Raw genomic sequence first — 17,917 nt, forward strand, 5'->3', positions numbered from 1 at the left:
TAAAATGTTTATAATTTCTCCTGGCATCAAAAATTTGCAATAACCTTTACACCAAATATTAATTAATTAATCCAAATTTGGTACATAAATTAGGTTTATTACTGGTCTGCCTTGACTATGGTTTAAAGTTAACTGAACCACTACAAAGTGTTCATTGGGGATGACTCACCCCTAAAATTGTACCGAACTTTTTTTTTCATCGACCGAATTGAAAAATAATAATATTAATTCACAGCAGAACTTAATTAAAAAAAAAATTTTACTCTTGTTAAATTTTAAAAAACTTTATGGTTTTCAGGAACAACCTTATTAACTGAAACAAGATTTTAACAGTATTTATTAGAAAGTAATGGAAAAGTCAGTAGTAGTTGAAAAAATATCAATTATTATTTTTATTATTTATTTGTGTTTTTTACTTAATCGCTTATTTAAAAACAAGTACCTGTTTTCTTTTTATAGAATTTGGAGAGAAGTAAAGTAAAATTTATTTAGCCAAGTGACAATTAAGAATAGGCTGAATTCTTTGCCAAGATTTTTCTGCTAACATCTCTGCTCAAGATCTTCTAACCCTTTTTTATTTTGTTCCGTTTGTTTGTTGTTTATCAATCTTTGTGTTCATATGCTATTGTTTATTCATTACCAGTTGTACATGGTTTTTTAACATTAATTGTTTCTATTCTGTTCCTTTTTAATATTATTTCATTATTTATATATTATTTTGCTTTGTGATCATAGTTTTGTTTGTATTATCGTTCTTTCTTTTAATTGTCATTTTATTGTTATGTACACATCTGTGTATGTACTTATATATTTATTCGTCGTAAATAAATAAATAAAAATAATGGATGGGAATCTTCCACCATAAGCCAACCATCAGCATAAGGTGACCCAGAAGTGTTTTTCAGATTTGGACTAGAAATAAATAATAATAGGAAATATAAAAGGTTCCAGAGACTATGAAGTCATTCAGAGATAAATTATTAATTTATACCACAAAATGTCACCACAGCCTTCTATCTTCCTCGTCGAACCAGCGGGCGATTCACAAATAGAACAAGGATTTGGTTTACCTTTCACCAATTCATCTTAAACAAATGTTTGAATTAATACAAATATTTTTTTGATACAGCTGTAGAATCTATTAAAAAAGCTTATTGCCATTTGCGATATAAATTTTGTAATGCTGCTGAGAAGAAATACGAATTTATAATTGAAAAATGAATCAATAAAAAAATTATGCTATTTTTATCAAAATAACGTATTGGCTATGTTCTGTTTTGACTACGGTTCCCGTTAACATTGAGTATTAGTCAAATATAGATAACATTACAATAATTGAGTGTTATTTTTTATTAATTATTATAACAGCGAATGTAGACAAAATGCAGATATATATCCATCTTTGAATTTGACACCCCAGAGATTTTTTTGCTGTAACCTCCCTTGATTAAGTATATACATTTATCATTTTACTTATTTGTTTATTCGCGTGTCTCTTACATGTCACAGTGGTATGTCGTTTTTAATAATTGCACGTATTTTATTATTTACGAGATATTGACCCACCCATCCCAATAATACAAATAAGGTTCAAGAAACCACATATGTATGAGTTTGCATAAATAATTTATAAATGATACAGCGTCGTAAAATTGATTTTTACTTGCGTAGAAAAGAAGGCGTAACACCGGTAATCCCCACAAAAATTAGGATATTTTCATAACTGTAACTAAATAGACTCTGAAAGCATTTCATTACCTAAACAAATACGAAATTAGCATTCAACTTTTCTCACGAATATGGATTACCTAATAGTGTTTATTAACAAATAACTTAGGTGCTAACTAAGCTTAATACGTCTAATTAACAGCGCAAAATGGTACAATGGTTATTTAAATAATGCTTTTTGTTATTTATGTAGAGATGATGTGCGTAATTTTCTTAATATGTTTCAATTTGCTAAAAATGGCCCAACAAGTAATTATACATTATTGACATTTTATATTATATAAATATCGAATATAATGTATAATCTTCGTCTAGCAAATTACATGTTTGTTCAACCTGAAGGAGCTTTGATTTGATATTATCCATCCAACTGAAAAGCACATGTTCTGGAATGCTTAAAAGAATCCAGGGAATTTAGACAACATAATAGCGAGTAATCTGAACTGAGATTTTTTTCAGATTGCCAAATTAGGCGCCAGATCGATCTCCGCAAATAAAATATAAAAAAATTAAATCACTCAAGACGTGAAAAGAGTCCATTGGCTCCTTAGAATGTTTTTTTTAAGGTCACACATTCTTTTAATCCAATTTGTTGAAAATAGAGACTGACATCCGTTTTGTTTATGAGCTTATTTAATTTAAATTAATTGTTGAAAACAACAACAACAACCGCATTCTGGATTACCAATTATAAAATACAGTTACTTTAATTTTAGGACGAAAATAATCAGAATCGACCAAAATTATCCGATTTCTTATCTATAAAGAACAGTTCGTGATTTGACAAAAAAAATTCACTTTATTTGTTTTACATACTTTAGCGTAATTCAATGTCAAATGGTTTTTGTCGTATTGTTTGTTTAAGTGACCAGTTATTAATTCCAATATTGGGTATTTGAGCACTACATGAGTTTCATTTAATATTTGCATATTACACAATAACCACTTACATTTTATATAGAAATCATTACGTAAGTAGTAAGATTAGATGATGTTCTTCCGCTATCAGATATAAAGATGAATTAACTTGTCCTAAGTAATCAGAAACAAAAAAAATAGTCTCTAGTACTCATATTGACAATATTGGCATACTTATACATTATTTATAACATTTCCGTAATTTTTTTTTTGGTCATAAGATATACCTATCTAAGCAAATAAACATATTGTGAACCCTGTAGTACACTAACAAATTTTTTGGTAGATTTAATTAGCAATAAGAATTTTCAGATAAAAAAAATATACGCTCTTTTCGCAGAATCAATATACTGGAAGTGGATTGGTATTGCGTCGCAATTCTGAAAGATATTCCGTATGTAAAATAGGTGTATTGTAATTCGGGCGATGATTCACCAAAAGTTTTTTGTGGTTTCTGCCTCTTTGGTAGGTCATTGTGGAATACAATATTCCTCTCTCGTTTTTGTCTGCAAAGGGTCAATATTCAACGAAACATGGCCTTGGCACAAGGTCGCTTCTAGAACTACTTGTTCTTTTATCCTGAGATCTATGCATCGTCATGAGGTTTTTTATATTATGCTTCATCTAATTAGGTTGGAAGTTGCGCGGCTCTTAAAAGTATATTTCGGAATGGAAGTGGATAGATTATTTAATTTAATTAAAGTGATATGCTCTTTGAAGAAGTAACTATACATACACAAGCTAATCGTGATCTAAAATATAAATGAATAGTACTAACGAAAAAACACATACATGAAATTATTAAATAATATTGAAAACTTAAAAACAAATTATCTCGATATTCAGCCAAGATGACTCCGCTATGGCATTTTTGCATTTTAAGGTTTGCTTATTCGAGTGATTTTTCTTAAATAGAATTAATAGACATTAAAAGTATTTTTTTATAAATAGTCCTGCTTATCCGAAAAGTCTTAGAAATACAGGGTGTTATTTACGTACGTGGCCAAACTTCAAGGGGTGATTCTTTCAGTGATTTTAAGACGAAAAGTTTATATAAACATAGGTCCGGTAATGCTTCGTTTTCAATATACAGGGTGTCAAACTTTTTTAAAAAAATAGATTTTTCGTAAAAATCTTAATAATCGTTTAGCCGATTTTCTTAATATTTGGCAGTGTTATTTATGGTAGAAAGGAGCTAATTTAGCCCTAACTAGATTAAAATTATTATGTCCGGTGGCGTCCCGGGGGGGACCATTTTGATAAAAAAAAATATGCGCCACTGACTTTTTGAAAACTTTTATAATTTATTTCGCATTAAGCAACTAAAAATGCAACGTTTTTGTCTCTTGAATTTTTTTCCTATTTGGAGCAAAATAAAATAAAAATCACTTTATTTCATGTCCGTGGGTCAACATAATAAAAAATTAAAACTACCAAAATTTTCAAAACTGGGGTGTACCTGTTATTTTTTCCACATCAATGATCTCTTTTAGTCTTAGAAATTGCTATAAAAATTAATACTAGCTAAAAAAAATTTTTTGGGTTTTATTAATTATTAAAAAAATTTTTTGTTGCCTATGGACATGCAATAAAGTAATTTTTTAATTTTTTTATTTCTCCAAAAAGGAAGCAAAAAACTTAATGCCAAAAAAAATAAAAGTTTTAAAAAAATCAGTGGCGCACATTTTTTTATCAAAAATATTGGTTTTCAACAAATTTGACTAAAAGGATTAAAATTTTTTATGAAAAATATAATCTTTTAAAACAAGTTTGACACCCTGTATCTTGAAAATAGATAGATTATCAAATTTTATGTGCAAAAATAAGATATTTTTTTTTTGTATTTCCTTGCGGGTCACTTGGAGGTCGCTTGGTTCTGAATAACTTGACAAACATGTTTCAAGTAAATTTTGTAGGATTTTGAATGACAAACTATATGATGACCTTGGATTTGACTTTGACCACAAGTTACAAGATCACACTAAGGTCAATTTAATATCAAACAGGATACGCAATTTTTTCCGCCAGCAACCGCCAAAGTGCTAAATTTTATGTCGGAATCTGGCATTAAAAATTTTTTCCAAGATGACCTTGCATATTATTTGAAGGTCAAACTCATTTTTTACAAAAATATTGGATATAAATTTAATAGAATTTAATTTAAAAAACTATCGGAGTAACATTGACAACAATTTTGAAATTTAACGCATTGTTAGGTAAAAATAATAATTGGTCATACAAATTTATTTTGAAAAATATTTGTCTGGTTACTCGAAGAAAAACAATTTTGACATCCAAGTGACCTGAAAGAACATTTGGCGCTCTATTGATTGGCATAAAAAATGAGAGGTTCCATATAATATTCTCAAATTGACCTTGGTTTGACCTTGAATATTAATGTCAAGGTCAAATCTGTATTCCATAGTGGTTTCATGGTATGCTACAACTTTTATTTGATACTTTTTTTCATAGAAATTGATCCTGAAAGTTATCAGGGGATTCGAATAGTTCTGTATTAAATTATGTACAGGGAGTATAATACATTTCTCCATATTTTAATTTATCACATAGAATTACGTTTTAGATTTTCAGAAACAAAGAAAGGTCTACATTCTTCTTTGCCCTTGATGCAATGTGTCATCTACAAGCACTACTTGTAGATGACACCTTTGTTTTATCCATATATAAAAAAATAATAATACGTTACTTTACGTGTTACGTAGGTAAGCAACACTTACTTAATTTTCTAATTTAGCGTTACCTACATGTGTACTGAATAATTCATTTGAACATATCCAGCGGAAGCATCGTGACGGGTACGGTTTGGAAGGAAGACCTCGACTAAAGCGACGAATCCACTATACTTGTATCGTAAAAACGCAGACAGCGCATATACCCGCACAGGCACCGTCAAACAGGATGACGGGACGACGGGAGGGTAATCTAGTTCAGTTAAACAACAGCGTTCGCGCGTTGCGTGTTTTATTTTAACCGACTCGAGGAATGCGCCATGTTTAACAAGGAAAAATTTATCCAGTGCATCCAAGATCACCCCCCAATATGGAAGAAGAGCTGCAAGGGGTACAGTGATCGTAAATCAAGGGAGAAAAGTTGGCATGTTATCGGTGAAGTGATGTTCGATGAATGGGATGAAATGTCTGAAGAGGAGAAGCAAGATCAAGGTAATGGAAACGTATAATTGAAAACCATGAAACATTCATTGTTTATGTAATGAAATTGCTTCAAAATATTATCGTAAGGAATGCTTGGAATGTATGATGTGTTTGGAAATGTACATCATCTTCTGAATATTTTGCCTTCGTCCAAAATCACTAACTTCGTCGTCTTCTTTTTTTTATTTCTAAAAAATTTCTTTTAGACTATTATAACTAAAATGTTCCTCTTGCTTGCAGTGAAAGAGATGAAAACCAAATGGAGACATATGAGGGATTCTTTCAGCAAATACATTAATCAAGAGAGAAACGGAGATCCTACTCTAAAGAAAAAGAAGTATGTCTACGCCGACTCACTATCATTCTTACTACAAACTCTGTCCAAGCGAACGACGTCAAGGAATGTTTCTCGAGAGATAAAAGAAGAGTATAAAAGCCAATCCCCGCACGAAAAGAATGAAAGCAGCGAAACAGATGAAGATGTAGTAGAGACTGTACGTACTAGCACTAAAGCATCAGTTTTTAGGAAACCCAGTGCTCGAAAATCGGAGACTTTCAATGATTTCGAACAGAAACTTCTGGAGAAATTAGGTAATCGAAATACTCAAGAGGCAAGGGAAGAGATTAGTGAAGATTCGGATAAGTCGTTTTTGATGTCTATTCTTGGAGACCTCAGAAAATTAAATGATGAAGAAAAACTAGATTTTCGATTCCATACCTTACAGTTCTTCCGTGATATCCAGCGTAAACGGAAGATTCCACAACCTACTCTACAAGATCAATTCTCTGATTAAGTACTCAAATTTTCCAATAAATTTCACAGTTTTTCACTCCTTTTATTTCACCAGAATTATCTTTGCACATTTCTCCTATATAATCTGTAAGCTCAAAGCCTTCTACATGTTCTACAAATATTGTTTATGATAATACTCATGAGAAAATGTTACATGAAGTTATTTTTCTTATTGAAAATAAAGTATACCTATCTAAGAAAATTTGTAAGTTTTTCCAAGCGAAATTTTATATAAAATGAATTCCTCAAAATAATATTAGAGTAGGGGAATAGTCCCTTAATACTGTATTGACAGATGGAAAATTGGGTAGATGTACAATACACTGGACTTAATCATAAGAAAAGGCCAATGCACACACTGTAACAAAATTTCACTCAAATTTCACTCAATTAACTAAATATTGATTGCAAAAATAAATCACTCATAAATGATTAATTAGAATATACAGTGTTGAAACCAATTCACTTCGCGAGGCCTCCTGCTGTCCTGGCTGAGACCTGCCAGCTGAGACCCGCCGCCACCGGCTAAGGCCTATTCTCCTGGCAATCACGCTTTTCTGGAGCATCTAACGGGCCCCTATCAACTGCGGTCGAGATTACAGAAGCAATATATCTTCACGGCATCATTCAAATTACTCGAAATTAATATATATTTAAACTCACTCTAGAATACTAACCTGATCAAATAGTCCAGTTATAATCCGATATTTAAACTGCACGTGCTGGCATAAACCGGGCCACCTAGAATTAGTGTAGTAAGTTGTATCGTTACTTATCAGCATTCCCAGTTGTCTTTTTTAATCATATGTTAGAAAGCAAAACTGCAATGGAGAATAATTTAATAAAAACAGACTCTTTTGTATGAATTAGTGTGTAGGATTGTAGGATTCATTACTTCCTGCATTTTGTATCTCTTCTTACACGAAGTGATCGAAATAAATCATGTTGAAATACGTGTGAAATATTAAAAAAAATTATAGATGTTGCATTCTATTATTGAATTCTCTTCTGCTAAAAACTCGTTCTTAATCATGTAAGGATGCAAAATACTTAATAATTCATTAAAAAAGTTAGAAACATTATTTATTTCAGTTCATTGAGTAAATCTCGAGCTTCAAGAACCGATTCAATTCCAGATTTGAAAATGTTGACAATAGGAAACTTCTGCGGAACTGCTACGACTAAAACGCAGTTATGTTTTAATTTACTAAAGATACATGGAGTTGTTTTCGTCTTGTTTTTACGTCCGAAGATTCGTTTCCTATTCATTACATCTGACTGATCACAATGAATTCCTTGCCGTTTTAATTACGAACGAATTTAATTTCAAAACAATTGTTCTACGAACCATATAATTCGCCAAAACGGATGTGGCTAAAACAAAATAAAGGAAAAAATATGACATCGCAAGATTAATATTCCGGATGCTAAATGTTCCTAGGTAATATTTTAATTATTATGCATGTTTGCTAAAAAACCAATCACAGTATTTTCATCTTTCATTGCCTGTGAAAAGTAATTCCTGCACAGCAGATAAACTGGTATTTGGTGCACTTGTGGTTAAATCGTAGTAATGAATGACCACCCCATTCTATGGTTGTCGTGCGTTGTCTTTGTCTATTCCCATTGTCCCCATTAGGTCATATCCTGATGTTAATCCGGTTATTTTGGTGAAAATTGTGTTTAAATGCAGTATACAGTTTGATTACAATAATTAAAAACAATAATATACTAAGTCTCAATTAATATTTGGTTAAATAAACGAATAGTTAGATTGTAACCTATACTTACGTATCTATAACATACAATATAGGTTATGGCAATCGATTCGTCCGATCAGTTAACCAATTCCTTTAATCGAGATCTAAAAGATTGTCTCTAAAATAGATCTGTATAGAAATAGTCCAGGCGATAGAGCAGTAAAATTGAGCCTTGGCGTTTGTGTTTGAAGTCATCTATTTTGTCGTGCAGAAAAATCCCAAATATTATTTAGAATAAGAAACCAAGTTTGCCTATTCAAAAAAACTATTGGTAATTTCAGGGCAACAACAAACATAAAAATAAAGAACGAAAAATTACCCGTTTTTCGATAACAATAAAAGCAAGCCCTAAATAAAAAAAAAGGAATTCTTCATTTTTTGTTTATTTGACGATATTCTATAAAGTCAAAACAACTGCGAATCAAAAAGTTGAATTTTGCATTAACAACGGGCGAAAAATAGTAGAAAACCATATGTACATTTGGAGCAAGTTTTAAAATAAGTAAACATTTATAAATATTGATAAAACTTTGAGAACAAATAGTAAGTGTCAATTCTACCCTAAAAAATTTGCAACGATCGATAGCGTGGTTTTGGATTGACAGGATTGTTGATTAGGAAAATTTCAAAAAGTTTATCGCGTACCGTGGGTTTAAATTAAGGTTTAGAAGGGGAATACAATTTTTTAGAGATACTTGCTGCCATAATAAACAATGATTAATACTAAAAATACCTATTTTTATACTTTTATAACCATTTAGAATTTTTATACCATTTTCCTCTTAACTTCCTCCTATCATTAATTTAACTGAAAATTTTGTTATACTTAAATGAATTAACAGATAATTCATTATAATAAGAAAATATATTTTGTGTTTTTTATGCATTGATGAACACAAACTAATAAAACTTGATACCATCCATAATATAACTATTTTTTAAAACCAAACGAAAGTGGCATAATTCTTTAAACTCAAAATTCTTGCAAAAATTATTTATTTTATTGATTTTTGATGACATATTCGTATTTCTCTCATTTTGCTATATAAAATTAAAAAGAAATTGCTACCGTTTCCGAGAAAAGTCATCTTTTATCGCGCGTACGCATTTTGAAACCTATGCGCCACGCGGAAAAGGCAACTCTTAATTGGTTTTACATACTCAGAATAGAGTGAAAAGTCACTCATTTGATAGTTAGCAATAACTCGGATTTGAGTAAAATTCACTCACTTCTGTTGCAATAGTTTCACTCATAAAATTTGAGTTGTACTCGTACTAATAGAGTGAAAATGTCACTCAATTGAGTGTGAAATTGATACATCATGGAGTAAAATTGAGTGATTTTGAGTGATTTTGCTTACAGTGTGAATACAGTTGTTTTTTTTTTAATTTTTGTGTCATCTTGCAACTGAAAGTTCAAAAATGATAATTTTAGGATATAAATTATAATCTGAACTCAATTTGAAAATATTTGCTGGAATTCTATAAATAATGAAATTAAATGTTTCAGCAAATAACTTTGATAGATAAAGACTTTGTAGGACTTTGATCTATTCGTTGCTGTATTTTGTCACCAAACAACACAGTGTTTGGCTGCAAATGTATCGACAAAATCACATTTCCGATTTAAAAAAACTACTTAGTCAATATTTACATCTGGAAGTTTCGTCATAAATTGCTCAATGCAGGATTACAAAGAGTATGTCTATGACCCGTCTTCATTTCGACTACCACTTCGAAAATGATCCGTTGCAATAAACGCATCTTCTTCAATTACAATTTATTTTTTTCCTGGCGTTTTAAGAACTTTATAAATCTGCTGTCATCATCCCCGCTTGTCGTCGTTTAAGGAACGACCTTGACCCTGGCTCTAGAACGGCCTTCTGAGATCATCCTAAAAGAAAGAGAAACCTCAACGTGCACAGATTCGTGGCACCAACGGTAATTGGCAAGCCGTCTACTTGTTGCTCGGTCTAATTAAATCCCGGCGATATACGCTACCTTACCGTCATTAGATGCGTCCGCAGGTGTGACTCACGCAATAATAAAGGTGACTTACTGGCCTGTCGCAGGATGATCTGAAATGGGCAGTAAGAAGCGAGAAAATACTGGGTGTTCGTAGAATAATCTGAACTAAAATAATGAAGAAAATGGTCCGCTAGGAGGGCTGTTATAGGTTTAAATGGGGAAAATATAATGAACGAAAATTTGAAGAATTTGATTGACGTATTTAATTAAAACTATTAGTATGACCTTGACAAAATTTTGAAATACAGGGTCTCAGACGTTTGACTGCCTTAATTTTAACAAACGATATAATAGGCACATTAAAATAAACAAAAAAACCTTATATGACATGGGTCCTAAACTCAACCATTTCCGAAAAAAAATCTCCAACTTGATGTACAAAAGTTCGTTAATTAAGGAATATTGACATAACTGCGTGCATAGAATACCATAAAATACAATGTTTATCACTTTTTTTAACTAATTTATGCTTAATTCTAAAAAATAATTAGCGTTGTAATAAATTTAAAATTCGATAAAATTCATATCGAGCAATGTGACAACGGCGCGGCGCATAACACGAGGTACTAAGCAGTCAGCAATACGCAGTTCAGTTGGTATCTGGAATTGGCCAGTGTCTGAGTGTTTTTTGAGTACCACTATTTCCTTTTCTTGAGGTGTTTTCCAGCGAGTGCGCGAAAATTGGATTCGAAGGTGCGTGCATCGAAAATGGTGGTGGACACTTTGAGCATATGTTGTAGTTTGTTTTGTACTTGTGCGTTTAAAAATTACTGAATTTTGCTTTTCGGCAAGTATCTCAACTATTTTTATAACGTATGATTATTTATATGCCGTGAATCTTTTGGTAGTTTAATTACATATTTTTCAAATTCATAATTTGAAGAAATGTTAAGTTCATGTTTTAAAAGATTCGTTATTACTAAAATTCGAGCTAAAATTTAAGCACAACACTATCTTCTTACTACAAAATCTATACATTTTATTTTAATTATTTAGAGACTGGATAACAATTGTCTTGAAATTTACTAAATGTTTCATAATAATAGTTGTTTACATTTTTTCCATAGAACAACTCTGCCGCGTGCACACGTGGTATGCATCAGCTGTGTAGGTTAGACTAAGTGCTGTTGTCACATTGTGATGAAACTCCCCAATATTAATACTCGCTGTATTTTGAAAACTGTTAATCTTACGCCCCTGTAATATACAACTTTCTTGTTCATTTATGATTACTCTATCTCATGCTGAAGTAATGGCAGTCAAACATCTTACACCCTGTATAACACATTGTTAGGTCAATAATTAAAATTTGATGATAGGGCCTTTTTGGAGACAGCTAGTTGTAAGATGAAATCCAAGATTTCCATCCTATTTCTCATTCAATAGTCCTACAAAGTTAGCATTAAATATTTTTGTTGAGTTATTCAATGAAAAATGAGTTTGACCTTCAACTGATCTTCAAGGACATCTCGAAAGATTTCCAAATCCCATTTTCCAACGTAAAACCGGTGCTATGATTGCTAGCATAGAAAATATAATGTTTCAGATAATATTTTCAAGTTGGCTTTGGTTTGACTTTAAGCCTTAAGATCAAGGTCAAATCAAATGTCATCAGATTGGTAGTTTCTTGATATTCTACAACTTTTATGTGAAACTTTTTCAATAGAACACAATCCCGTAAAGTTACTAGGGAGTTCGGGTCTTTTTTCGACACCCTGTATATTGCAGCGATTTGTCTCAATGAGTGTTTCCAGAGGCACTAAAAATTTTTAAAGTAAAAGGGGTCTTCATAAAAAAATATCGTACAAATGCCGAGAATTATATACCTGTATTTCCATTATCTACACTATAATAATAGAAAATGTTATTTTCAAGTGAAATATACAGGGTTTTCAAAAAGTTTTAAACCCCCCCCTCTATCTCAGAAAATACTGCTCAAACAAAAAATGATTAGGACAAAAGCGGCAGGGTGAGCAATCTAACGGTGACCTTGACCATGACCTTGAAGGTCATTTAGAGGTCAAGTTTACAATTTTAAATGGAACCGTATACTTTTGACCCCAGAAATGGTAAGAGCGGAAAATTTTACGTTCGAATGTGACCTTGACCATAACCTTCGAGGTCATTTTCAACTCAACCTGAAAATTTTAAATGGAACCGTATATTTTTGATCCCGGAAATAAAAAAATGGGAATTTTTACGTACGGATATGACCTTGACCATCAAGGTCGTTTACGGGTCAAATAGAGTTTTAATAAATGACCTTATATTTCTCGCTCTTTTCATTTCGGGGATCAAAAGTATACGGTTCCATTTAAAATTTTCAACTTGACCTCTAAATGACCTTCAACTGTTGGATTGCTCACTCAAAACCCTGCAACTTTTGTTCTAATCATATTTTTGTCTGAGCAGTATTTTCTGAGATAAAGAGGGGGTCCAAACTTTTTGAAAACCCTATATATTGCTTGTCAAAATATAAGATATTACATGAAGCCCAACACCGACATAGAAGTTTCAAAAGTACAAAGACAGCAATATAAAATTACTTAAAACGTATAATAACTTTGATAATTGTAAAAAAAACTTTTTATATTTTTTATAGGCTAAATTAATGACCAACTCAACAGATAATACAATTGAAAGGTTCGTAGTTTAAGAGGACTAATAAATGATTTAATGGAAGTTATCTTGACAACACACATGAGTTTGTTGAAATAGATAATGTCAAATGCGACAAATTGAAAATTAATTGCAGTGTGCCTCAAAGCTCTATATTGGGACTTTTAATGGTTATCGTGTTAATGTTTTGCTGTTGACTGTTTGTAAGCATGAGGTGATTATGTATGTTGATAATAACATCTACTATAATTACTAGAAATGATATAACACAGATTTTTAATGAAATTCAAAATAGGTTAAAGGTTATGTACTTTTAGCGAGTTATGTCACCTGATGCATGATATCATAGTGGTTGTTGTAAGACAGTCATCCGATGCAAACTCAGCATCTCCAATGTAATAAATACGATAAATACTCTAATTCCATGTTCATTTTTTGCTTGCTTTCTGTAACAATAATGTTCCGCTGGTGAATAAATTGTTTTCATTCCAAAAAAATGTGTCTTACTCAAAGGGAAAAACTAACTAGCGATTGATTCTTTGATAACAAATATGAATTTTTTAGAATACCAGGTCTGTTCAGAAAATAACCGAGCTTTATTTTTTAAACAAAAAATCGTATATTTCAAAAATCGTCATTAACACTTAAACACATTGCACTCGAATAATAATATCACGAAAACTAAAAGAGATATCAACAATCCAAAAACATGTGGTTACAAAGGAGGTTATGCGCAACACAGTGCTGCCAACCCTACGTCACTAAATATCCCCATTAGGGCGTAATTCAAAAAGTTCTGTTATTTTTTAACAGACCTCATACACCATAATAATAATCTTGGTTGATATAAAAAAAATACAAGTGTTATATCTTACCCATTTTAAAATGTTTAAAGTAACGAATACATTTTATTTTAGATTTATTATGCACAGATCTACTCTAGAATTCAAAACTTTTGGGGTTTCGAGTTTTTCAGTTATAGAATATAATGAGAAAAATCAAAGCTACAAACAACATTTTGTTCTATTTTACCGACATATTATTGCTATTAATTTATTTATTTATCTTTTTTTTCATTCTCATCAGGAAACAAGTAAGTACTATCTACTGCAATTAAGTAACTAGGACATAAATTAACGCAGAAGCAAATGCGTAGTGAAAAATTAGTGCCTACTCATCTCCAATTCACTGTTTCATTGTAAAATCATTCTGCGTGGCTAGTAAACATGTAAATAGCATAATGAACAATAAAAATATTTGGACGCTAATAACCGCAGCAAAGGTGAGAGGAGAAGTAGAAGACGTGTTGGTATGCAATTTGACGAGCAGAAGCAAACGTTTGTGGGTTCTGGTGGCTAATACGTTAGAGTTTGTATAAGGATATCGATTTGCTTGCCGTTTCCGGAACAACTTCACTTTTAATTTCATCGTTTACTCCAGTTTTGTTAACATGCAGGTAAATTTTGAGCAAATTTAGACATCTCTGTTAACACAAAAAATAACTATATTTTATTAAAAATTGAGGATGATGATTGTTGTTAAAAAAGTTAAAAACCAAAACGGTATGCGAGTGTTATGAACTACTATTTAAATTTTAAAATATATTTACAGTACCCACATTAATAATGTAATCTGCAAACCAGAATGGTGTTGAGTTCAGTAGAGTAATAAATATTAATTTACACATGAATCAGTTATTAAAAATAACGAAATGCAAATGGATTGTAAATAATTCCTTCGTGATTGTGTCATATTCTGTATCATAAGAACATCGACGTAACTTTAATTAATTCCGTCTTCCAGTGTGTTCACCAGCTTGTTTTACAATTTTGCACAGATTGCACGTTAAACAGACAACTCGACTAATTTCAGGCGCCACAGGTAATACAAGGGAGAGCATCAGGATGAGTTTTATTGAGATTTGCGTTGAGCTAATTAGCTTCAAGGTCACAGGACGCCTTGGTTGCTCTCCAAAGTCACCCGAGATAGAACAAATCGCAATGCATGATTAAATTCGACCCTTTAAAAACACTATACGCCCTGTATAATAATTTTTTGTTATTATACAGGGCACTAGAAGAAAAAATCAATTGATGCAATATACTCTTAGTTATTTACACCATAAAGGAGGTAAGTATTATTTACCAGTCGAGGACGATTTTGGGCCCGAATTTCATTGTAGTTACAATTCCAGATTCTAAAAATGGTATGACACGTATGTTTACAATTACTTCTCGTCTGGGTTCTGTTTCTCACCTAGATTGGAAATAAAAACTGAAATTCCACGCTTTTTTATGCGCTATCAAAAGGTAGATGTTACAACCAACCAGTCGGCAAGAATACCCTTTCTATGATTCCTAATAAGATTGCATAGTTTTTGAAACTAAAACATACTGAAACATATACGCGCCATTCATTCCGAAGAACATCGCCAACGTTACTAGCTAATGCAGGAGTTGATGTATTAGCAATCAAGGGATATGGTGGGTGTAAATCAGCCACAATTGCAAAAAAAATTCATTTACCTCCTTAAAAACTATGTATTCTATTTACTATAGTGGGAGCAGATAAAGCTATTTGCAGTTCGCTAACAGTTAAACAAGAATCTTACGATTTTATTGACTTCTTTTTGATATAAAAAATGTTTCCAACAATTTATGAAAAATTATCTCCTACGAGTTTGGTGCTTATTCTGGAATACCGCAAGGTGCTAATTTAGGGCCATTCTCATTTTTATGTTCTATATACTTGCGATGATGTCGCATTCCACTTTTTAAGATAATTTAATTTTACTTTTGACTTACCTATCCAACAGAAAGCAATATGTTTGAATCTCATGGCAGTAAGACTGACCTGTTTGTAATGGAGTGGAAAAATTGGTTCTAGCGTGGCTAGTTTTTAGTACCCCTCGTAGAAATATCAAGGTGGCTTTAATGTATATATCAAACGACGATAAAAGGTAATAAATCTGAAAAAATACACACAAATGTGCCACTAATACGGTCATTATTGTTCCTCAGGCTGTCACCGTGTCCTATCTTAAGGTTGTATCAGTGTATAAACTCCCTTTACCGTGGACCATTCTTCGTTTTGGCTACCATCGAATCGTAAATAAGAATTAAGGTGTAATAAAAGCCGTTGCGGAATGGCTTTTGGTTAAATTATAGCTGCTTCGATGTGCTCTTGAGCATTACAGGTTATTAAACGGTACTAAACTCTTGATAAGACCATAATAATTTAAAATAAAGCATATTTTATCTCCCTCGCCCAACAGTGTAAAAAATTAAATTAGCTGAAAGTATATTTAAATCCTTTTTAGGTACTTTTATCTGATTTTAACGGCTGAATTTATTGCCTGGGTTGAATTTAGAATATTTTTTAAAGATATTGTGCCTTATTTATTAGTGCGACTTTTTTCAAATTCTAAGATGAAGAATTAACTCTTTTCATCAATGTCTAAAGACCTTTTTGTGTTAATTTTGATCCTGTAGATGTATTGAAGACGATTTGAGGGACACACCATTTTTATACTATAAAATAGAGTTTACGAATTACAAAGTTTAACAACCTTTCGAATTTTATTTCCAAACGATCAAATCTCAGTAACAGGAAATTCTAGATCGTCTAATACACAAGATAAATTATGTAGTAGTAAACAAATATTTACAGAAAAGCAAAAAATAACTATTACTTTCTGCTAGCAATATTGTCATACTTGTCGAGGGTACTCTTGGGCAGATGTCAAGTGGCCGATTTGCCTGGCAAAGTACCGTAATGGCCGTAGAAGGTTTACGACCTACCGAATACCAAATTCTCACAATTACATGAACGATGAAGATGGGACCGAATTACCAGCGTTATTAGTGACTCCGGCATTATCTTCCTGTGTAATATAAGCTCTTTCGTTCGATTAGTTCCGCCTAGAATAAGACGTATACACGATTGAACAATTAACTTGATCCAGTAGAGATCCGCAGTTGAGCAATTTGGATCATAAACTGGCAATGTAACCATATTGCATTAACATATAATTATTTATATAGGATTATAACTTCGCTTAAATAATATCTAGAAATTTTTTCGATATCAAGATTATTTTGAAAATTATCACGAGTCAAAGACGAGGTACAAGAACTTCGCATTTGGGAGGAATAGTATACCTTTGTGGTTTAAATCCGCAGGTTCTAATGGGGGAAGTGGTACTAAAAAAGTTAAAATCCATATACAGGGTGTTAATGAACTTATGTCAAATATTTTTGCCACATGTACGTTATGTCAAAATGAGGTAAATATGTAATGTAATTTTAAAATCTGACTTACCTCAGTATTGCAAGGAGCCACCTTTTAAGAACTGCTGATTTTCATAGAAGATGTTCGATGTATCCACCATTTGCTTGCACACAAACTTCAGCGCGACGTATCTAATTCGCTCGCTCGCGTTGCAACATTGCCACGTCCTCTGGAATCGTATTAAGGCGCGTATTCACCAAAAAAGCGAGCAAGAGCGAACATTTGTTTTTTTTCGTGTATGTTTGCTGGTGTTCGCTCGACATATTGACATCTCGTCCATACCAGAGCGAATTCAGGTTCGCGATTTTAGGTTCGCAGTTGATCCATCTGTTTTTTGCGAGCGTATTAAATATGGCTAACCATGAGAAATTATTGTTATCAACCAATGCTGCTTTCGTTGTATTGAGTTTATTGAAAAAGAAAAAACGAAAAAGACGATTTTGGCAAGCAACTGTATTCAAAAACAGACATATTTATAATAGCAGTAGTCTATTGCGTAATTTAAAAGTAGATCATGACTACGTAATGTTCCAGAATTTTTGCAGAATGGTCCCTGAAGATTTTAAAACTTTCCTAAAACTTGTGAAACCAAAAGTAATGAACAATTA

At 31.9% G+C, this 17,917-nt stretch overlaps 1 protein-coding gene across 1 annotated transcript; it reads left to right on the top strand.

Moving 5' to 3' along the window:
- The first annotated feature begins 5,612 nt into the window (after window positions 1-5,612).
- Window positions 5,613-6,750, top strand: LOC108913296. The gene is made up of 2 exons (XM_018718820.1): window positions 5,613-5,828; window positions 6,060-6,750. Exons 1-2 carry the CDS (start codon window positions 5,657-5,659, stop codon window positions 6,611-6,613), a joined length of 726 nt encoding a protein of 241 aa, XP_018574336.1. The 5' UTR covers window positions 5,613-5,656; the 3' UTR covers window positions 6,614-6,750.
- Window positions 6,751-17,917: the final 11,167 nt, after the last annotated feature.

Source organism: Anoplophora glabripennis, unplaced genomic scaffold (assembly GCF_000390285.2).
Source record: "Anoplophora glabripennis isolate ALB-LARVAE unplaced genomic scaffold, Agla_2.0 scaffold365, whole genome shotgun sequence".
NCBI classification, from domain to species: domain Eukaryota; kingdom Metazoa; phylum Arthropoda; class Insecta; order Coleoptera; family Cerambycidae; genus Anoplophora; species Anoplophora glabripennis.